We start from the raw sequence: 18,127 nt of genomic DNA on the forward strand, positions 1-18,127 counted from the left end.
GGCATCTGCAGGTATCGGTGCAGAGCCGAAGATCCCGCTGCCAGAACGATTCTCAGGGGAACGCAGCAAATTTGTCATATTTCGGGAGGCCTGCAAGTTCTACTTCCGCATGCGCCCGGTCTCCTCAGGTAATGAGGCTCAGCGGGTGGGTCTGGTGTTATCATTACTGAGTGGGGACCCCCAAGCATGGGCATTTTCCTTACCAGCTGACTCTGCTACATTTCATTCTGTCGATAATGTTTTTTCTGCACTCGGGCTCATTTATGATGATCCTGACAGATTGGCTCTAGCGGAATCTAAAATCCACGCCCTCCGTCAGGGGGAACGTATGGCGGAAGACTATTGCTCAGAATTTCGCCGTTGGGCAGTAGACACACAGTGGAACGACCCAGCGCTGCGGAGTCAGTTTATTCATGGGGTTTCAGGAAGAGTTAAACAGTCCCTCCTGATGTATGAGACTCCTGCATCGTTAGAGTCTGCCATGAGCTTGGTTATACGTATCGATCGCCGTTTGCGTCAGGGGGCACAGGAGACGCTACCCCTGGGGGAAAGCAGAGGTTCAAGTGTGGTTGCTGCAGGTGAGCCCACTGAACCTATGCAAATTGCGGGGGTGTCACAGGTAAAGCGTCGCATTCCTGGGTTCAGGAAGCCCGGAGCATGTTTTTACTGTGGTAAAAGAAGTCATTATGTTAACGCTTGTTCTGTGCTACCGAAGAAGGTCACACCGGCGGAAAACTGTTAAGCTCAGTGGGTATGGAGGAGGCCCAACTGAGCGTATGCATATCCTCCATGATGGTATCTCAATGTATGCTCCCTGCCAAGGTTATTATCGCGGGCAGAGAGCTACCTATATCAGTGTTTGTGGATAGCGGTTCCGCCACCAATCTTATAGATGAGGAGTTTGCACGCACTGCCGGGTTTAAAATCGAAAAACTCCCTCATCCTATTCAGGTGGTTACCATTAATGCCGCTCCCCTCCCACAAGGGGAGATTACGGAGTTTGTGGCTGAGGTGAAACTCCACATTGGGGTCCTACATTCTGAGTGGGTTACACGTAGGGTCCTCCGTAATCTCCCAGCACAAATGGTCCTGGGTTTTCCATGGTTGTCCAGGCACAACCCGGTGATTGATTGGAAAACTCAGGACATAGTCCAATGGAGTGGTTTCTGCCAGGACAATTGCTTGGCCACATGTGTGTCCGCCGTGACGCCCAGCCTTCCGGAGGCTTTGCAGGGTTTCGCGGATGTATTCTCTGAGAGGGGTTGCTCAGAACTGCCTCCACATTGAGCCTATGACTGTGTGATTAGGTTAAAACCCGGGGCCAAATTACCTAAGGCCAGGATGTTTAATATTTCTAGTCCCGAGAGACATGCTCTGAAAGACTACATCGCGGAGAGTCTGAGCAAAGGACACATCCGGCCTTCGTCCTCGCCTGTAGCAGCGGGGTTTTTCTTCATTAAGAAGAAAGATGGGGGGTTACGCCCGTGTCTGGATTTCCGGGAGTTAAACCAGATTATGATCCGTGATCCATACCCGATGCCTTTGATCCCTGATTTGTTCAACCAGGTGGCGGGGGCAAAGTGGTTTTCCAAGCTTGACCTCAGGGGGCGTATAACCTCATAAGGGTCTGTCAGGGGGATGAGTGGAAGACGGCGTTTAACACTCCTGAGGGTCATTTTGAGAGCCTGGTTATGCCATTTGGGTTGACAACCGCGCCTGCTGTTTTCCAACATTTTATTAATGATGTATTTGCTCATGTCCTGGGGAAATTTGTGATTGTATACCTGGATGATATCCTCATTTATTCGAGCGACTGGGACACTCATTTAGAGCATGTCAGGCAGGTGTTACAGTTGCTCCGTGAGAATAAGCTCTATGCTAAGCTGGAAAAATGCTTATTTTTTGTTCAGGAGTTGCCTTTTTTGGGATATATTGTGTCCGCCGCAGGGATTAAAATGGACACCGTGAAGGTGAAAGCGGTGCTGCAATGGGAAAGGCCTGATAATCTGAAAGCGCTCCAGCGGTTCCTTGGGTTTGCTAATTATTATAGGAAATTTATAAAACACTTTTCTACTATAGCCAAACCGCTCACGGACATGACAAAAAAAGGTACCGATCTGGCTAGCTGGTCTGAGGTGGCGATACGTGCATTTGAGAGTCTGAAGAACAGTTTTGCTTCAGCCCCCATTCTGGTGCAACCGGATGTGTCTAAACCATTTGTGGTGGAGGTTGATGCGTCTGAGGTGGGAGTGGGGGAAGTACTGTCACAGGGCTCATCTTTGAGCGATATGCATCCATGCGCCTACTTCTCCAAGAAGCTGTCGCCGGCCGAACGGAATTATGATATCGGCAACAGGGAGTTGTTAGCCATCAAATTGGCTTTTGAGGAATGGCGACACTTCTTGGAGGGGGCGGCTCACCAGGTCACAGTCATCACCGACCATAAGAACCTGCTCTATCTGGAGTCGGCCAAGCGTCTGTCTCCTAGGCAGGCTCGCTGGGCATTGTTTTTTACACGTTTCAATTTTCTGGTGACTTACCGTCCCGGGGCTAAAAACACCAAGGCGGATGCCTTGTCCAGGTGTTTTCCGGGGGGAGAACCTCGGGAAGAGCCGGTACCCATCCTCCAGGAAGGTGTAGTGGTTTCGGCTCTCACGACTGAGGTAGAGGCGGAGATTGCCGAAGCCCAAGAGGAGGTACCGCCAGGACTTCCCGCCAACAAATCATTTGTACCCCTTCATCTTCGTCTTAAGGTGTTGAGGGAACACCACGACTCAGTACTGGCTGGTCATCCAGGGGTTAAGGGCACCTTGGAGCTGGTATCGCGTCGTTTCTGGTGGCCCAAAATTCGGCAGGACGTAGTCTCGTACGTGGCAGCTTGCATCACGTGCGCTAGGGCCAAGTCGCCCCGAGCCCGTCCTGCTGGCACGCTACAGCCTCTGGGGGTACCTAATAGGCCATGGACAGAAATCTCCATGGATTTTATCACTGACTTGCCAGCCTCGGCGGGGAACACGGTCATCCTGGTGGTGGTTGACCGATTTTCAAAGATGGCGCATTTTGTGTCATTGCCTTCCTTGCCCAATGCAAAGACATTGGCTCAGGTGTTTGTGCAGGAGGTGGTCAAACTCCACGGAGTTCCGTCGGACATAGTATCTGATAGGGGAACTCAATTTGTTGCGAGGTTTTGGAAAGCTTTTTGCTCACGTTTGGGGATCAAGTTGTCACATTCATCGGCGTTTCATCCACAGTCAAATGGTCAAACTGAGTGCATGAACCAAAATCTGGAGCAGTATTTACGATGCTTTGTGTCCGACAACCAAGAGGAGTGGTCTACTTTCCTTCCTCTGGCCGAGTTCGCGTTAAATAATCACCGCCAAGAGTCATCGGGAGAGTCTCCGTTCTTTTGTGTTTACGGTCAACATCCTCAATTTTGTACCTTACGTCAGGGTGACTCGGGGGGCATCCCGGAGGAGGACCAGCTAGGAGCTCAATTATCATGGGTCTGGAGGAGTGTGAAACAGCGATTGTTGAGCATGAGTGCGAGGTACAAACGGGTGGCTGACAGTAGACGCGTGCCAGGTCTGGACCTGTGTGTGTGTGAATGGGTGTGGTTAGCGACTAAAAACATAAAACTCAAAATTCCATCTTTAAAATTGGGTCCAAGGTTTATTGGGCCTTTTAAGATTGCTGCCATCATTAACCCAGTTGCTTATCGGTTGGAACTTCCTGCAGTATACAAGATACACAACGTGTTTCACAGGGCTTTATTGAAAAAGGTGGATGGCGGACACGACGCTGATGCCACCTCCGGTCATGGTGGATGGCGATTTAGAGTTTGAGGTCTCCAAGGTAGTGGACTCTCGAGTAGTGCGCCGTACTCTTCAGTATTTGGCACACTGGCGGGGGTATGGTCCGGAGGAGAGGTCTTGGGTACCAGCCTCGGACATACATGCGGATCGGCTAGTCAGTTCTTTTCACCGTCGTCATCCGGACAAGCCGGGTCTTATGAGTCTTGAGGGCCCTGGGGTCCCTCGTAGAAGACAGGGTACTGTCATGTCGGACGCTATTTACACCACAGCGTCCGGCAGGCAGAGGTAGTTTCACCTCCGTCCACTTGTCATGTCGGACGCTATTCACACCACAGCGTCCGGCAGGCAGAGGTAGTTCCACCTCCGTCCACTATAGCCTCAGTGGCGCCGGCTTGATTTTCTCAGGCTATCGGGGGTTAATCTAGCTGTAGATCAGGTTGGATGTTTGGTCACGCCCACGGTCTTTAAATAGTCGTGCTGGCCTATGGGCGTCGCCGATTATATCTTGTGTTTCATACCAAGTGGTTCCGGTCTGGAGTGGAGGTGTTGGAGAGAGAGAGATTCATATCTGGTGTCGTATGATCCGTTGTTACCTTCTCGCCTTCCCATATTTGTGTTTTGTTGTGCCCTGTTCACATTACTGTATAGTCCTGTGTGTATGCGGCGCGGTGCAGTTTAAGTTCTCCCTGTCTGTCATTATTGTGTGGGGCTTTGGTGGTTTGTCTCCTCACTGGGTGGAGGGTGGAGGGTTAAGCTTAGGGCTGAGCAGGAGATAAGGAAAGGTTGGAGGCTCAGGCATTTGCACCATCAGCAAAAACCCTGAGTTGAGGGTGAGACAGGGTTTCCCCTAGTTAAAGGGACACCACAGGGGCCCCGGGTATTTCTGCCTTAGTTGACCTAAGCCCCGCGTGACAATCACTACCATTTAAACCAACCTCACTACCTCCTGTCACCACCAGAAGGAGAACGGAAGGAGAACTCTCAACTGGAGGAGCAGAAAATGAACTCATAACACATTTGTATCGGATCCACTAATTTAATGGCTTTAGGTTTATAATGGTGCGACTGTCCCCCAACGTTTTTTTACGGTGAAGAGGGTTGATTAGTGGCCATCTTTCCTTTTCTGGGACTGGAACTACTAACCCTGATTTTAGCAGGTCCTTTATGTCTGCCCAAATGGGGTCTATAAGGGTCCTAGACCAAGGATTTGTTACGACGAACCATGCTGGGGGGGTTCTGTGAATTCGAGGGTATAGCCCTGGGAGACCATATTGAGGATCCATCGTTTTTGAGAGATGAGTTCCCATGCCCCCGCGAAGTGTCTGAGGTGACCCCCTACAGGTATGGCGTCATTGTCTCCTGCAGCTTTGTGTGGAGCGAGATGGGGGAGCCCTACTTTTCCCCCCTTTTGTGTACTCCCATCGAGGTGATTTCCCCTTCCCTCTATATTTCTTAGATCGGGGTCTCTGAAAGGGAAATTGTCTTTTTGTTTTTTCCTCCAGAAGACCTTTTTTGTCAACCGAGGCATTCTCCAGGATCTTATCTAAGGCCGGCCCAAAATACCCTCCCACCTGGGTATGGCACATAACTTATTGTTTGACTGATAGTCCCCTGACCAGGTCTTCATCCAAATGGCTCGATGAGCCGCATTGGACAAATAATTATTCCTGGCCGCGAATCGTACGGATTCAGCTGAGGCGTCCGCCAGGAATCCGGTCGCGATTTTTAACAGGGGAAGGCCTTCTAAGATATCACCTCTAGGGGTTTTATCCTTCAATTGTTGTTCTAGGTGGTTGATCCATAGATGCATGGATCTGGCAACCGATGTAGCAGCTATGTTTGTCTTCATAACCGCTGCAGAGGCCTCCCAAGCCCTTTTCAGGAGCACATCGGCCTTCTTGTCCATGGGTTCCTTGAGGCTGGAGGAATCTTCAAAGGGAATTGAAGTCTTCTTTGACACCCTGGCCACCGGGGTGTCGATTTTAGGCACCTCATCCCAAATGTTAGTGTCCTCCTGGCTAAATGGTAGTCTAAGTTTAAAAGTCTCGAGGTATGACTAGTCGTTTCTTGGCGTCCTCCCATTCCTCCAGAATCATCGAACGGATATGAACGTTAACTGGGAAGACCTGACGGATCCTCGCTCTCAGGCCTCCGAACATCTCATCCTGGATGGATTTAGTCTTTGGGGCCTCCTCAATTTGCATGGTGCTTCTGAAGGCGCTGAGAAGCTCATTCGTGTTGTCCGAGGAGAAGAGGTATCTCTTCCCAATCTCCAGGGGTTCAGAGGTGATCTAGCCTTGCTCCTCCGAGTCCGTGTCAGGGATCTCCTCATCCGATAACTGATCGGACTTCCATCTTGGCCTCTTAGCCTGGGGCTGGCTGGAAGACAGAGCGGGTAGCAGTCTGGAGACGGATGCCTGGACCTCCTCTCTGACCATTGTGCGTATTTCTGCAAAAAGAGAAGCCTGTTCGCCCCTGATGATATTCAGGGTGCACTCCTCACATAGGGGTTTTTTCGATGACCCCGGTAATTTATTGGCACAGATGGGGCATTTGGGTCTCTTGGAGGTCGATGCTGTGGCTGCCGGTGCCGTCTTCTCCTACAAGAACAGGAGTTTTATTAAGCTCCTGCCTTTTGGAATATACAGCCCCCCACTCCAGAGCCCTACTTACGGACGCTGGCTGCTCGGGCTGTGCTGCGTTTTCCATGGTGGGGAGGGACTACAGCGCATCTGTCTGGTCGCCCCTCCCCACTTTTATCCTGCCTTGTCCTGAGCCACCTTTCCACCGCGTCCGGCCGTGCTGATGTCGACTGTCATGGCGCCGCCGGAAGTTGTCATCGGGCGCCCGGAAGTGACGTGGCCACCGACACCTCCAGCATCTCTGGACAATGCGGCAGGAGTCCAGATCCCCGCTGAGGGGAAGCGGCTCCGAGTCCCGGAGCAGCGCTCCACGGGACGCCTGGCGGAGAACTCCCCTTAGGGGGGTGCCGCCCCGGGCCCTCTGACGAGAGGATCTGGTGTTTGGACCCCGCTTCTGCTGGCCCTAGGCAAGTTCTTGCTTGCTAGATGCCGCGCTTCTTCTCTCGTGCCTGTCCTTACAGGGACAGGAAAAACACTGGAGTGTGGATGTGGGAGGGGACCTTTAACCTCTCGTGCATTTCTTGTCCCTGTAAGGATGAAAGGACAACCCATCGTGCTGTCAGGATAGGACGGCCTGGAAATCAGTCATAAGATAAAATGTCAAGACTGGGCCAAGAAATATCTTATGTTTCTTGTTCAAAGGTGGTCGTTTTTCAGGCTTCCTTACCTTGGCCATGTCCCTGAGTATGGCACACCTTGCGCTTTTTGATACTTCAGTAATGTTGCAGCTCTGAAATATGGCAAAACTGGTGGCAAATGGCATCTTGGCAGCTTCACACTTGATTTTCCTCAATTCATGGGCAGTTATTTTGCACCTTTTTTTATCAACACGCTTCTTGCGACCCTGTTGGATATTTACCATGAAACGCTTGATTGCTCGGTGATCACGCTTCAAAACTTTGGCAATTTCAAGACTGCTGCATCCCTCTGCAAGACATCTCACAATTTTTGACTTTTCAGAGTCCGTCAAATCTCTCTTGTGACCCATCTTGCCAAAGGAAAGGAAGTTGCCTAATAATTAAGCACACCTTATATAGGGTGTTGATGTCATTAGACCATACCCCCCCTCATTACAGAGATGCAAATCACCTGATTTACATAACTGGCAGTTGGCTTTCAAGCCTATATAGCTTGGAGTAGGACAACATGTATAAAAAGGATGATGTGATCAAAATACTCATTTGCCTAATAATTCTGCACACAGTGTACATTGGTATTGGAGCGATGTCTTCCCTTTTCTGCTGCATGTAAATAGTGTCAGCAATCTGCTGATGGATGCAGGGCTATAGTGAATAAATGTAGGATTTACATTACGGACACATGAATAAAGGTATTTAATATTACTTATTTATTGATGTTAACACATGTCATATTTTTCAGGCTGTGCATCTTATTACTTATTTATTGCCTCTTGATGTTTCCACATGCCATATTTTTCAGGCTGTGCATCTGTCTCTTTGTCTTGGTCTTCTTTTCTCTGAATATCGCTTGATTCAGAACTTTTTCCCGTAGTTCTTTAAATCCCAGAACTTTGCAAATGAAAAATGTACAGAAAACAATCATTAATGTAAATAATATACAATGATTTCCATCCCCAACGTCTTGCTCGTTTAGACATCATAATTCTGAGCAGTAACCAAACAGGTAGGTGACAAACCCAGTGAGATTGAGATAGACTGAGAAGGGTGATAGCCCCTTTGGAGCCAACCACTGAGCTCCTGTAGACAGAATGAAGGAACTACACAATTAAGGCTTCAAGTAGGATTTACCGTCAGTATTTCATATCCATTGGATACATTGCGGTAAGTACAGTATTACGTTAATGTTTTGAGTGAAGAAGCTTCATCGGACGTAAAGGCTATGTTCAATGCATAAAGGTCAAAGGGGTCCAGGCTGTGGGGTGGTATTCCTTGAAACAGGGACAGCCAGGATCCAGCTGTATTAAGGCCTATATGTTGTATATGCATTGAACTTAGCTTATACGTCTGTTGAAGGGTCTTCACCTGAAATGCTAACGTAATACTCTACTTACCGCAGTTTAACTAATGGATATCAAATACCGTCAATAAATCCTATATGAATGTAACCTCTGTGGGGGGAGACTGGTGTAAAGAAACTGAGTCTGACAGGAGGAGAGAGTATCAGAGAAAATGAGGACTGTCATACATTACTGGAAAGAGACAGCAGTGAACCAGAAAGAGAGCATCGAGTGCAGACTGATAGTTCTGCAGCTCCATGTGTAGGATAGTGACTCTTGGAGCTACACTACAACTGCAAAGCAGCCACGTTTTGTAGGGTTGCCCACCTCCTCCTGGCTTCCCATCATGGAGAAGAACTCTGCCTCGCATCCCTAAGCAATTAAATCCTGAAGTTTCAGGCTGGAACCCTGTGTGACTGTAGACCTGCCACATCGAGGAATGCGTAGCTTCCTGGGACTTGTGGTTCCACTGGAGACAAGTACATTTATGGGAAAAAGTGTTCACCCCCTTCTTGATTTTCTATTCTTTTCCATGTTTGTCACACTTAAATGTTTCAGGTCACCAAACAAATTTAAATATTAGACAAAGATAACACAAGTAATCACAAACTGCAGTTTTTAAATGAAGGTCCTTATTATTAAGGGAGAAAGAAATCCAAACCTACTGGACCCTGTGTGAAAAAGTGATTGCCCCCTAAACCTAATAACTGTTTAGGCCACCTTTAGCAGCAGCAACTGCAATCAAGCGTTTGCGAGAATTTTAGCCCACTCATCTTTGCAGAGTTATTGTAATTAAGCCACATTGGAAGGTTTTTGAGCATGAACTGCCTTTTTAAGGTTATGCCACAGCATCCCAATCAGATTAAGGTCAGGACTTTGACTAGGCCACTCCAAAATCTTAATTTAGTTTTTCTTAAGCCATTCAGTGGTAGACTTGCTGGTGTGTTTTGAATCATTGTCCTGCTGCATAACCCAAGTGCGCTTCAGTTTGAGGTTACGAACAAATGACCGGAAATTCATCTTCAGAATTTTTTGGTAGATGGCAGAATTCATGGTTCCATTTAGCACAGCAAGTCTTCCAGGTCCTGAAGCAGCAAAACAAGGACCATCACACTACCACCACCATATTTTACTGTTGGTATGAGGTTCCTTTTCTGAAATGCTGTATTACTTCTGCACCAGATATAATGGGACATATACATTCCAAAAGTTCAACTTTGTCTCATCAGTCCACAGATCAGTCCACAGATCCCAAAAGTCTTGGGGATCATCAAGCTGTTTTGTGGCAAAACTGAGATGACACTTTATGTTCTTATTGCTTAGCAGTGGTTTTCGTCTTTGAATTCTGTAATGCAGGCTATTTTTGCCCAGTCTCTTTGTTATGGTGAAGTCATGTAAACTGACCTTAACAGACGGAAGTGAGGCCTGCAGTTCTTTGGATGTTGTTGTGGGGTATTTTTACACCTTTAGGATGAGTTATCACTTTGTTCTTGGGGTAATTTTGGTTGCCCGTCCACTCCTGGGAAGGTTCAACACTGTTCTAGTTTTTTGCCATTTGTGGATAATGGCTTTAGCTTCACAATTTGCTTTATGACCTTTTCCAGACAGATTGATCTCAATTACTTTGTTTCTCATTTGTTCCAGAATTTCTTTGGATTGCGGCATGATGTCTAGCTATTGAGGACCTTTTGATGTCACGCACAGTGTAGGAAAGACTAAGTGCAACACGAAGGTATGAGGAAAAGGGAGCCCAACTCTATTGAAGGGGGGAGTGGAGGCCCTTAGGCATCCCGAATCTAAGAACTTGTGTGTTCGAAGCGCACCCAGGTGCTCTGCAATTCAGTCCAAGGTAGTTCCCTTCAATGGGTATACCTATTTGTACATAGCTGCCATTTTGTACTAATGATTTTACTAAAGTTAAAATAAAAATCATTTTTTCCTTTGAACTGGATTTCCCCATTTTTTGGAACATTCTCCAGGTTTGCAGAGACTAATCCGTGCTCGGATTGCATCATGCCAGCAAAGAAACAGTGAGGTGAACTGAAATAACTCCTGTGAGATCTAAAGTCACCCTGTCTGCCCTAAACATCCCTCTATACAGTGGGGAAAACAAGTATTTGATCCCTTGCTGATTTTGTAAGTTTGCCCACTGACAAAGACATGAGCAGTCTATAATTTTAAGGGAAGGTAAATTTTAACATTGAGAGATAGAATATCAAAAATAAAATCCAGAAATTCACATTGCATAAATTATATAAACTCATTTGCATTTTGCAGTGAGAAATAAGTATTTGATCCCCTACCAACCATTAAGAGTTCTACTCCTAAAGGCCATGTAGACACTTCTAATCAAGCCATTATCTGCACTAAAGACAGCTGTCTGACATAGTCACCTTTATAATAGACTCCTGTCCACAGACTCAATTAATCAGTCAGACTCTAACTACTACAACATGGGCAAGACCAAAGAGCTTTATAAGGATGTTAGGGACAAGATCATAGACCTGCACAAAGCTGGAATGGACTACAAAACCTTAAGTAAGATACTGGGTGAGAATGAGACAACTGTTGGTGCAATAGTAAGTAAATTAAAGAAATCTGGGGCACCATGCAAAATCTCATCTTGTGGGGTATCCTTGATCATAAGGAAGATGAGAGATCAGCCTAAAACTACACAAGAGGGAACATGTTAATGATCTCAAGGCAGCTGGGACCACAGTTTCCAAGAAAACCATTGGTAACACGTTACGCCATAAAGGTTTAAAATCCTGCAGTGCCCGCAAGGTTCTCCTGCTCAAGAAGGCAACATGTGCAGGCCTATCTGAAGTTTGCCAATGAACAGCTGGATGATTCTGTGAGTGATTGGGAGAAGGTGCTGTGGTCAGATGAGACAGAAATTGAGGTCTTTGGCATTAACTCAACTCGCTGTGTGGTAGGAAGAGAAATGCTGCCTATGACCCAAAGAACACCATCCCCACTGTCAAGCATGGAGCTGGAAACATTATGTTTTCGGGGTGTTTCTCTGATAAGGGCACAGGACTACTTGGCAACATCAATGGGAGAATGGATGGATCCATGTACTGTAAAATCCTAAGTGACAATCTCCTTCCCTCCGCTAGGACATTAAAAATGGGTCGTGGCTCGGTCTTCCAGCAAGACAATAACCCAAAACATACAGGCAAGGCAACAAAGGAGTGGCTCAAAAAGAAGCACATTAAGGTCATGGAGTGGACTAGCCAGTCTCCAGACCTTAATCCCATAGAAAACTTATGGATGGAGTTGAAGCTACGAGTTGGCAAGTGACAGCCTCACAATCTTAATGATTTAGAGACGATCTGCAAAGAGGAGTGGACCAAAATTACTCCTGACACATACGCAAACCTCATCATCAGCTACAAAAAACGTCTGACTGCTGTGCTTGCCAACAAGGTTTTTTTGCCACCAAGTATTAAGTCTTCTTTGCCAGAGGGATCAAATACTTATTTCTCATTGCAAAATGCAAATAAATTTATATACTTTTTACAATATTATTTTTCTGGATTCTATCTCTCAAAGTTAAAATTAACCTACCCTTAAAATAGACTGTTCATGTCTTTGACAGTGGACAAACTTACAAAATCAGTAAAGGACCAAATACTTATTTCCCCCACTGTAGGTTCTGCACCTATTGCTGAGCAGGAACCTAATCCCTGCCTGACCCTGACGATAAGCCCTACTTAGAGAATGATGAGGGGTTACACTAGTCGATCACCACTACCACTAAAGACAGCTTGGATAGATGAACAAGAGGAACACCGATCTTGAGCAGACTCAGAGATTTAACAAAGACATCCTCCCGCAACACTAAAGATGAAGATAGCCGACTGCTATAGCTCCAAGCCTCAACAGAGGGAAATGAAAGTGTGACACAGGACATACAGCCAAAGATTGCTATGGGCCGCTCCTACATTGCAGGTTAATACAAGTGTATTGAGTCACATTGTGGGTACAGCAACCACAACAAGCAATCCTCAAAAAGTCAGACCCTAAAGAGATTGTCATCACAGTGTGACGTAGCAGAGGCACATAGCAATCTACGGCCATGCCACCGTGTCCCAGCCAAAGTTATTGTGTAGTCCCAGCTTTAGGCCACGTTCAGTATTTGGTCAGTATTTTACCTCAGTATTTGTAAGACAAAATCAGGAGTGGAACAATCAGAGGAAAAGTATAATAGAAACCCATCACCACTTCTGTACTTATCACCCGCTCCTGGTTTTGACTTACAAAAACTAATGGAAAATACTGACCAAATACTGAACGTTGCCTTAAAGTGATCATTTTCCTGTTTTCTTGTAATTGTTGAGTGTAAACAGCCCTTTAATTGTATTTAATTAGTCTGAGAGCCCAGGAAAGCTCAAGCCCTGCCGACATCAAGTGACGAAATTAAAACATTGTCCTAATAACTGGTTCAGCTTCAGATACACCGCAGTGATATTCCTCCGCGGGTTTATAACATGTCAGTATTCTGCCAAATGCTTACTACTACTTAGGAAGATGGAATAGTTGTTCAAGAAGGGCCGGTCATCTTAGAAGGGCTCAATCAGATGTCCATTTTTTTTGGTCCGAGTTTCATAAGTTCTCAGATGAGAAAGTAAAAGTTTTTCTAACTCCTCTTATCTAGCAGTCTGTGGAGGGCGCTAGACTTCTATTGCTGATTTTGATCTGAAACTTGGATCAATATCAAACATTTCTCCGCTAGTTTGCTCACAGACTGGGCTGGCAAAAAAAATCAAGCATGTGAACAGCCCCATAGACTAAACTAGATATGAGTTCTAACCATGAAGAACACAGAAAGACGCCTGAATGAGCCCGAACTAAGAGACAATTCTTTGCCATGATTTGGGTTTTCCAACCTCCGGCACTAGTGATGAGTGAGCGTGCTTGGATAAGGTGATATCCGAGGATACTCATGTGCTAACGGAGTCTCTTCAGCATGCTCCAATAATATGTTCGAGTCCCCACGGCTGCGTGTTTCGCCGCTGTTTGACAATCGCAACACATGCAAGGATTTCCTGTTTATAATCCCTGCATGTGTTGCAGCTGTCGAACAGCCGCGAAACACGAAGCAGCGGGGACTCGAGCATATTATTGGAGCACGCTGAAGAGACTCCGTTAGCACACGAGCATCCTCAGTTATCACCTTATCCGAGCATGTTCACTCATCACTATCCGGGACACAATAATGAAATCATACTAAACCAATCTATCTACCTCTACAAAACCATATATAATGTATGACATAAATACGTCACAGAATGTCATAATTAGGCATTGTAGAAGCTTTCTCTGCCTCATTTAGGATGTCCCAGATCCATGTGCATGGAAACACTACAGAGGCCAGATATTGGCACGTCATCAGTAGAGTTAAGCGAATTTTTGAAAATTCAGTTCCATTTATGATCGGCGACAAATATGGTTTTTGTAATATTCGCTGAACACAGCCGAACGTCATTGGAGTCAATGGGAGTAGAAATGACTGAATATGCTCGGAGTCGATCATCAAACATAAATTTGGCACGAATATGGCACCAATCTGGCACGAATATGGCAAATTCAGATTCGGCGACCGATTCCGGACATATTCGCTCAACTCTAGTCATCAGTTCAAAAAAGTAAGACAGATGAAAACCACCGGAACGGTGACGCGGAAACAACAGGGAATTAGCCAATGAATATAAATAATACTTTTAACAACATTTTCTGCTTTTAAATTCTAAACACCCTTGTAATTTGTTTTGTGGTGGTGCTGTGGGGGGAAGTGAATGCTCAGCTTTTTGATGGGGGTCCTCACAGCAGGACAATTTGGATTGAGTTTATTATAATCTGAATTTTAAATCCCTTGCTTGGGCCATTCCTGATATGTGTATCCCCTCTTTGTGAGCGTCTTCAATATTTGTTTATTTTTCATTGTTTTCAATTATTCTGTTACAAAGTTTCAAAGACTTATAAAATGTATTCTTTATCATTCAGCCAATGATTATTCGTAAAATCCACGCACTGCTTATAATGCAATATATGAAACTTACCAGTGTCATCAGTGACTTTGATCGTTTTTGGCATGGATGGTAAAGAAATCTTCTTGTGACCCAAAATACAAGACACCTTAGACGCGACCAAAGTGGAGCTAATAGTGGTAGATGAAAGACTCCCTGGAGCCACATCACGTAATGCACAATAACTGTGGAGCTGTATTAGTTTGTCCATTTCCGTTTCCAAAATTTCTAAGAAAAACATAAAGAAAAATTCAAGTCACACTTTTTTTTTAAATCAAAATTAGATGTCATAAATGCAACATCCATCATGTGCTGACAGCCAGAGTGTTAGGATTCTGAGTTCTGCCATACCTCTGCAGAGATCCAGATCCTCACATTTATCTCCAGAGGCTAAGTCCTTTACACCACCGTCTGAGCATGCTCACGGGACGAGCTCCTATTGGAGTTCGGGAGTCAGGTGCTCAGGTCCTGCTCTGAATTCTATTGGCTCCTCTGGGAGTTCTGGAGATTTCCAGTAGGTCCCGTACGCTATAAAAAGCGCGCATGGCTGTACCGCCATGCGCTAGTACGTATAGTCATACTTGCTGCTGTATGTTTGCTGATGGATGCATGGACTGGTGAATGACTCATTTGAAACCCCCATTCCTTGGTTATTACGAATGTGTGTGTGGTTGAGTTAGAGACAGTATTAGCGCCAGCGCGCCATTGCTCCAGCGCTCAGCAGCTTAGCGTCTACATCTCGCCTGCCTCTTTGCGGTGTGTTATATGCGGCTCAGTTGTCGCCGCGCAGCAGTAGCGATTTTTTTTCATGGACCGAATCCATGTATGAAAAAAAAAAGTAGTATGTACTAATTTCATTCAGATTCACCCTTTGAAGTCTATGGGTGTGCAGAAATAAACAGATCCCATATGAAGCCACAGTAAAACATCCATTTTTTATGGATACATTGCAATTCTTTAACATTGGAAACTGTACATGGTCCTATAAATGGTTAATAGCTGCTGCTGTAAAAACGTATTGCACACGGATGGCACGTAAGAAAAAAATTGTCGGAGTTTTCTCACGTAAACCCGGTTTCAGGTTGAGGAGGCACATAGCGCTCGGTACACGAGTAGCAGGCATACGAGCTGCGTCTGACAAGTTGCTTCCTAAATGTTGCCCTGGCTTTCCGCTGCATCACTAGGAAAGATTTAGTACTGGCTTCCTTACTTTTAATGGCAGCATGGTTTCTGCAATTCTATGCAAACAAAAATTAAAGAGACTATGGCAGCAGGTTTTTGCTACCTTATCTGAGAGCAGCATAATATAGGCAAAGAGAAGCTGAATCCAACGATGTATCACTTAGACTACTGGGTGCAGCTGTTCTGAAACATTCAGAGCTTTTAGATTTAGAATGAAGCAGAGCTGAGAAAGCTAACCCCGCCCACACCAGGCTTTCTCTATAGACAATGAGCTGCTTATCACAGGGGGAGGGGGCGTTGCCAGACTAATGTAGTCCAGCAATATTAATCTTGTAGTGATAAATGTTTCACAGTTAGTAAACTACAGCACGCACTTTGACAAGTGACACATCCCTGAATTCTGTGTTTCAGCCTCTATCTCCAGCTGTCTTGAGATTAAATAGCAAAAACCTGCTGACAGATTCCCTTTAATTTCTAATGATGCAGGAGAAAGCCAATGCAACATTGAGGAAGTAGCTTTTCAGGGGCCCAAGAGGTAAAGGAGGCCCACTTCTACCTCTGTAAGGGGTCACAGAAACGGTTTATGCCCTAAACACATCCCGGTTCTGAATGTCTTACTTTGAAAAATAATGTTATGTACTTAATGCTGCTATATGTATATTATTGTTCAGGGAAATCATAGTAATTAAGTTAGCCCACTAGTGGGGGCATTTTAGCACACTTAGTTTAGGATAGGCAACTGTTAACTTAGGAGGGGCCAACTGTGGGTAAGCCAACAAGTTCGCAGCATTTTAGGCAGTAGGACCAGGGAGCCCAGACAGTCCAATAGAGCCTTAGAGCCCGGCCCACACAGTGGACCACATAACGTTCAAGCTAGGAGCCCAGTCGTTCAGGGCTTGGGACCCGAAGGCCCCAGCAGCAGAGGAATGCAGGGCAGCACCAATATGTGGCAGCTGACTACATGGGCTGATGCCCTTATGTCTGGGGTGAAATGGACAGGGAAACTCCTGAAGGTAGTTAAGCTGGACAGAAGGAACACTGCGGTAGCGGACAAGTCGGTATGACCTGGGAGCATTCTAGAAGAAGTGGGGAAAATCACAGGAACAGACAAAGATGCGTACTGTGATGTTCTCTGTGATGTTGCTGTAACTGAGCTGGACGTACTGCGAATGGATTCAAGTAAAATTGTGTTTGTTACAAGTTTAAACTGGACTCTGTCTCTCTTTGAATGGTACTGACAGGAGTGAACCCACCACAGATCAGAGGAGACCCTGGTGGTTCAGAAGGCATTAAAGAAGGTACATTGCAAAGAGGACATTGTATGCATGTGACGGGAGACCAGGGCGTGATTGAGCAATCTATGTCAGCCACGACTATGGCCCTAGCACCCCTCACACCTCCAAGGCAGGTGTAATTGATGTTGGACTGCGAAGGGCCCACATGTTGTTCTTGCACCTGGGCCTCTTCTGTCTGCGTCCGATTCTGCTATAATATGGGACAAATGATTCAGCAAATCCTTTATAACGTCTCACTTTCTTCAGTAGGGTCGTATATTACACAATACTTACTGAAATACTGTAATTTCTCCTGACATGTGGGTGTCTCAAATCCGAGCTTCTTCTCCATTGATGATATGTCACAACCCAGATTGTTCACCAAATCCTCAGCGGCCGATGTTATTAGTAAAAGTTCTCTACTCATTTCGCTGTATTTAATTTTATATTTTTCTGTTGTTTCAGAAATGTTCTGCAATTTTTCCTGCAAGAATTTCACATAAGAAGAAGAGATATGAGTCGGTTTATCAATAGAAATGAGCTTCCTAACATGAGTCACAAATCCCTGGATTTTAGAATAGCAGGAAGAGTTTTTCACATGTTGTCATTGTCTGAACCACTCCCAAGAAAAAAAGCAGTATTGCGGTTTGTTAAGACTGTTGAGACTTTTTTTTTTTTTTTTTTAACCTTTGGTTGATATATTTTTACTTCTATGTATACAAGAAGGTAAAGACATCCAATATAAATCCAAAATGAAGAGGATTTAGATGCTAATTAATATATGTGCAACAAAAATAATATTTCTAAATGCAAATACCATTATCATCATGCAAAAAAAAGGAACATTCAAAGGAAGCATCTGTCAGCACAAAATGACTGTTCAAACCAAGCACAGATGCTTAGTGCATCATTGTGATTTCATTTTTATACTTGGATTTTTGGGTGATTTGGAATCCAGCCTTCAGATGCTCGATGAGTTTACGCCCAGTGATCATTGAAAAGTCACTTTGTTCTAAACAAATGACACAATTAAAATCAGTAATGATTTTAAACTGGAATCTGAAGTGATTTAATGGTTATGTATGTGTTGTATACAGTAATATGAGTGACCATGGGGCAAACTAGTCATACACAATATGGTGACCGATACCACATACCATATGCTGTGCATCGTTCAAGTAAAGGCAGTCCTTGCCATCTAGAAAAA

The 18,127-nt window shown here is 45.4% G+C and overlaps 1 protein-coding gene across 9 annotated transcripts in view; it reads right to left on the reverse strand.

The window, feature by feature from the left end:
- Nucleotides 1–18,127, reverse strand: part of LOC141080387 (uncharacterized) — a 382,167-nt gene that overhangs the window by 186,951 nt on the left and 177,089 nt on the right. For 8 of the 9 annotated variants that reach the window (XM_073565553.1, XM_073565554.1, XM_073565552.1 and 5 more), the window contains one exon: nucleotides 14,498–14,692. In XM_073565553.1, coding sequence (XP_073421654.1) covers nucleotides 14,498–14,692 — 195 coding nt within the window. Of the gene's footprint in view, nucleotides 1–14,497; nucleotides 14,693–17,214; nucleotides 17,405–18,127 lie in introns of all 9 variants that reach the window. The other variant, XM_073565558.1, reaches the window with a different exon arrangement.

The sequence above is a fragment of the Dendrobates tinctorius genome, unplaced genomic scaffold (genome assembly GCF_039654945.1).
Source record: "Dendrobates tinctorius isolate UK_male_01 unplaced genomic scaffold, ASM3965494v1 ptg000016l, whole genome shotgun sequence".
NCBI lineage: Eukaryota > Metazoa > Chordata > Amphibia > Anura > Dendrobatidae > Dendrobates > Dendrobates tinctorius.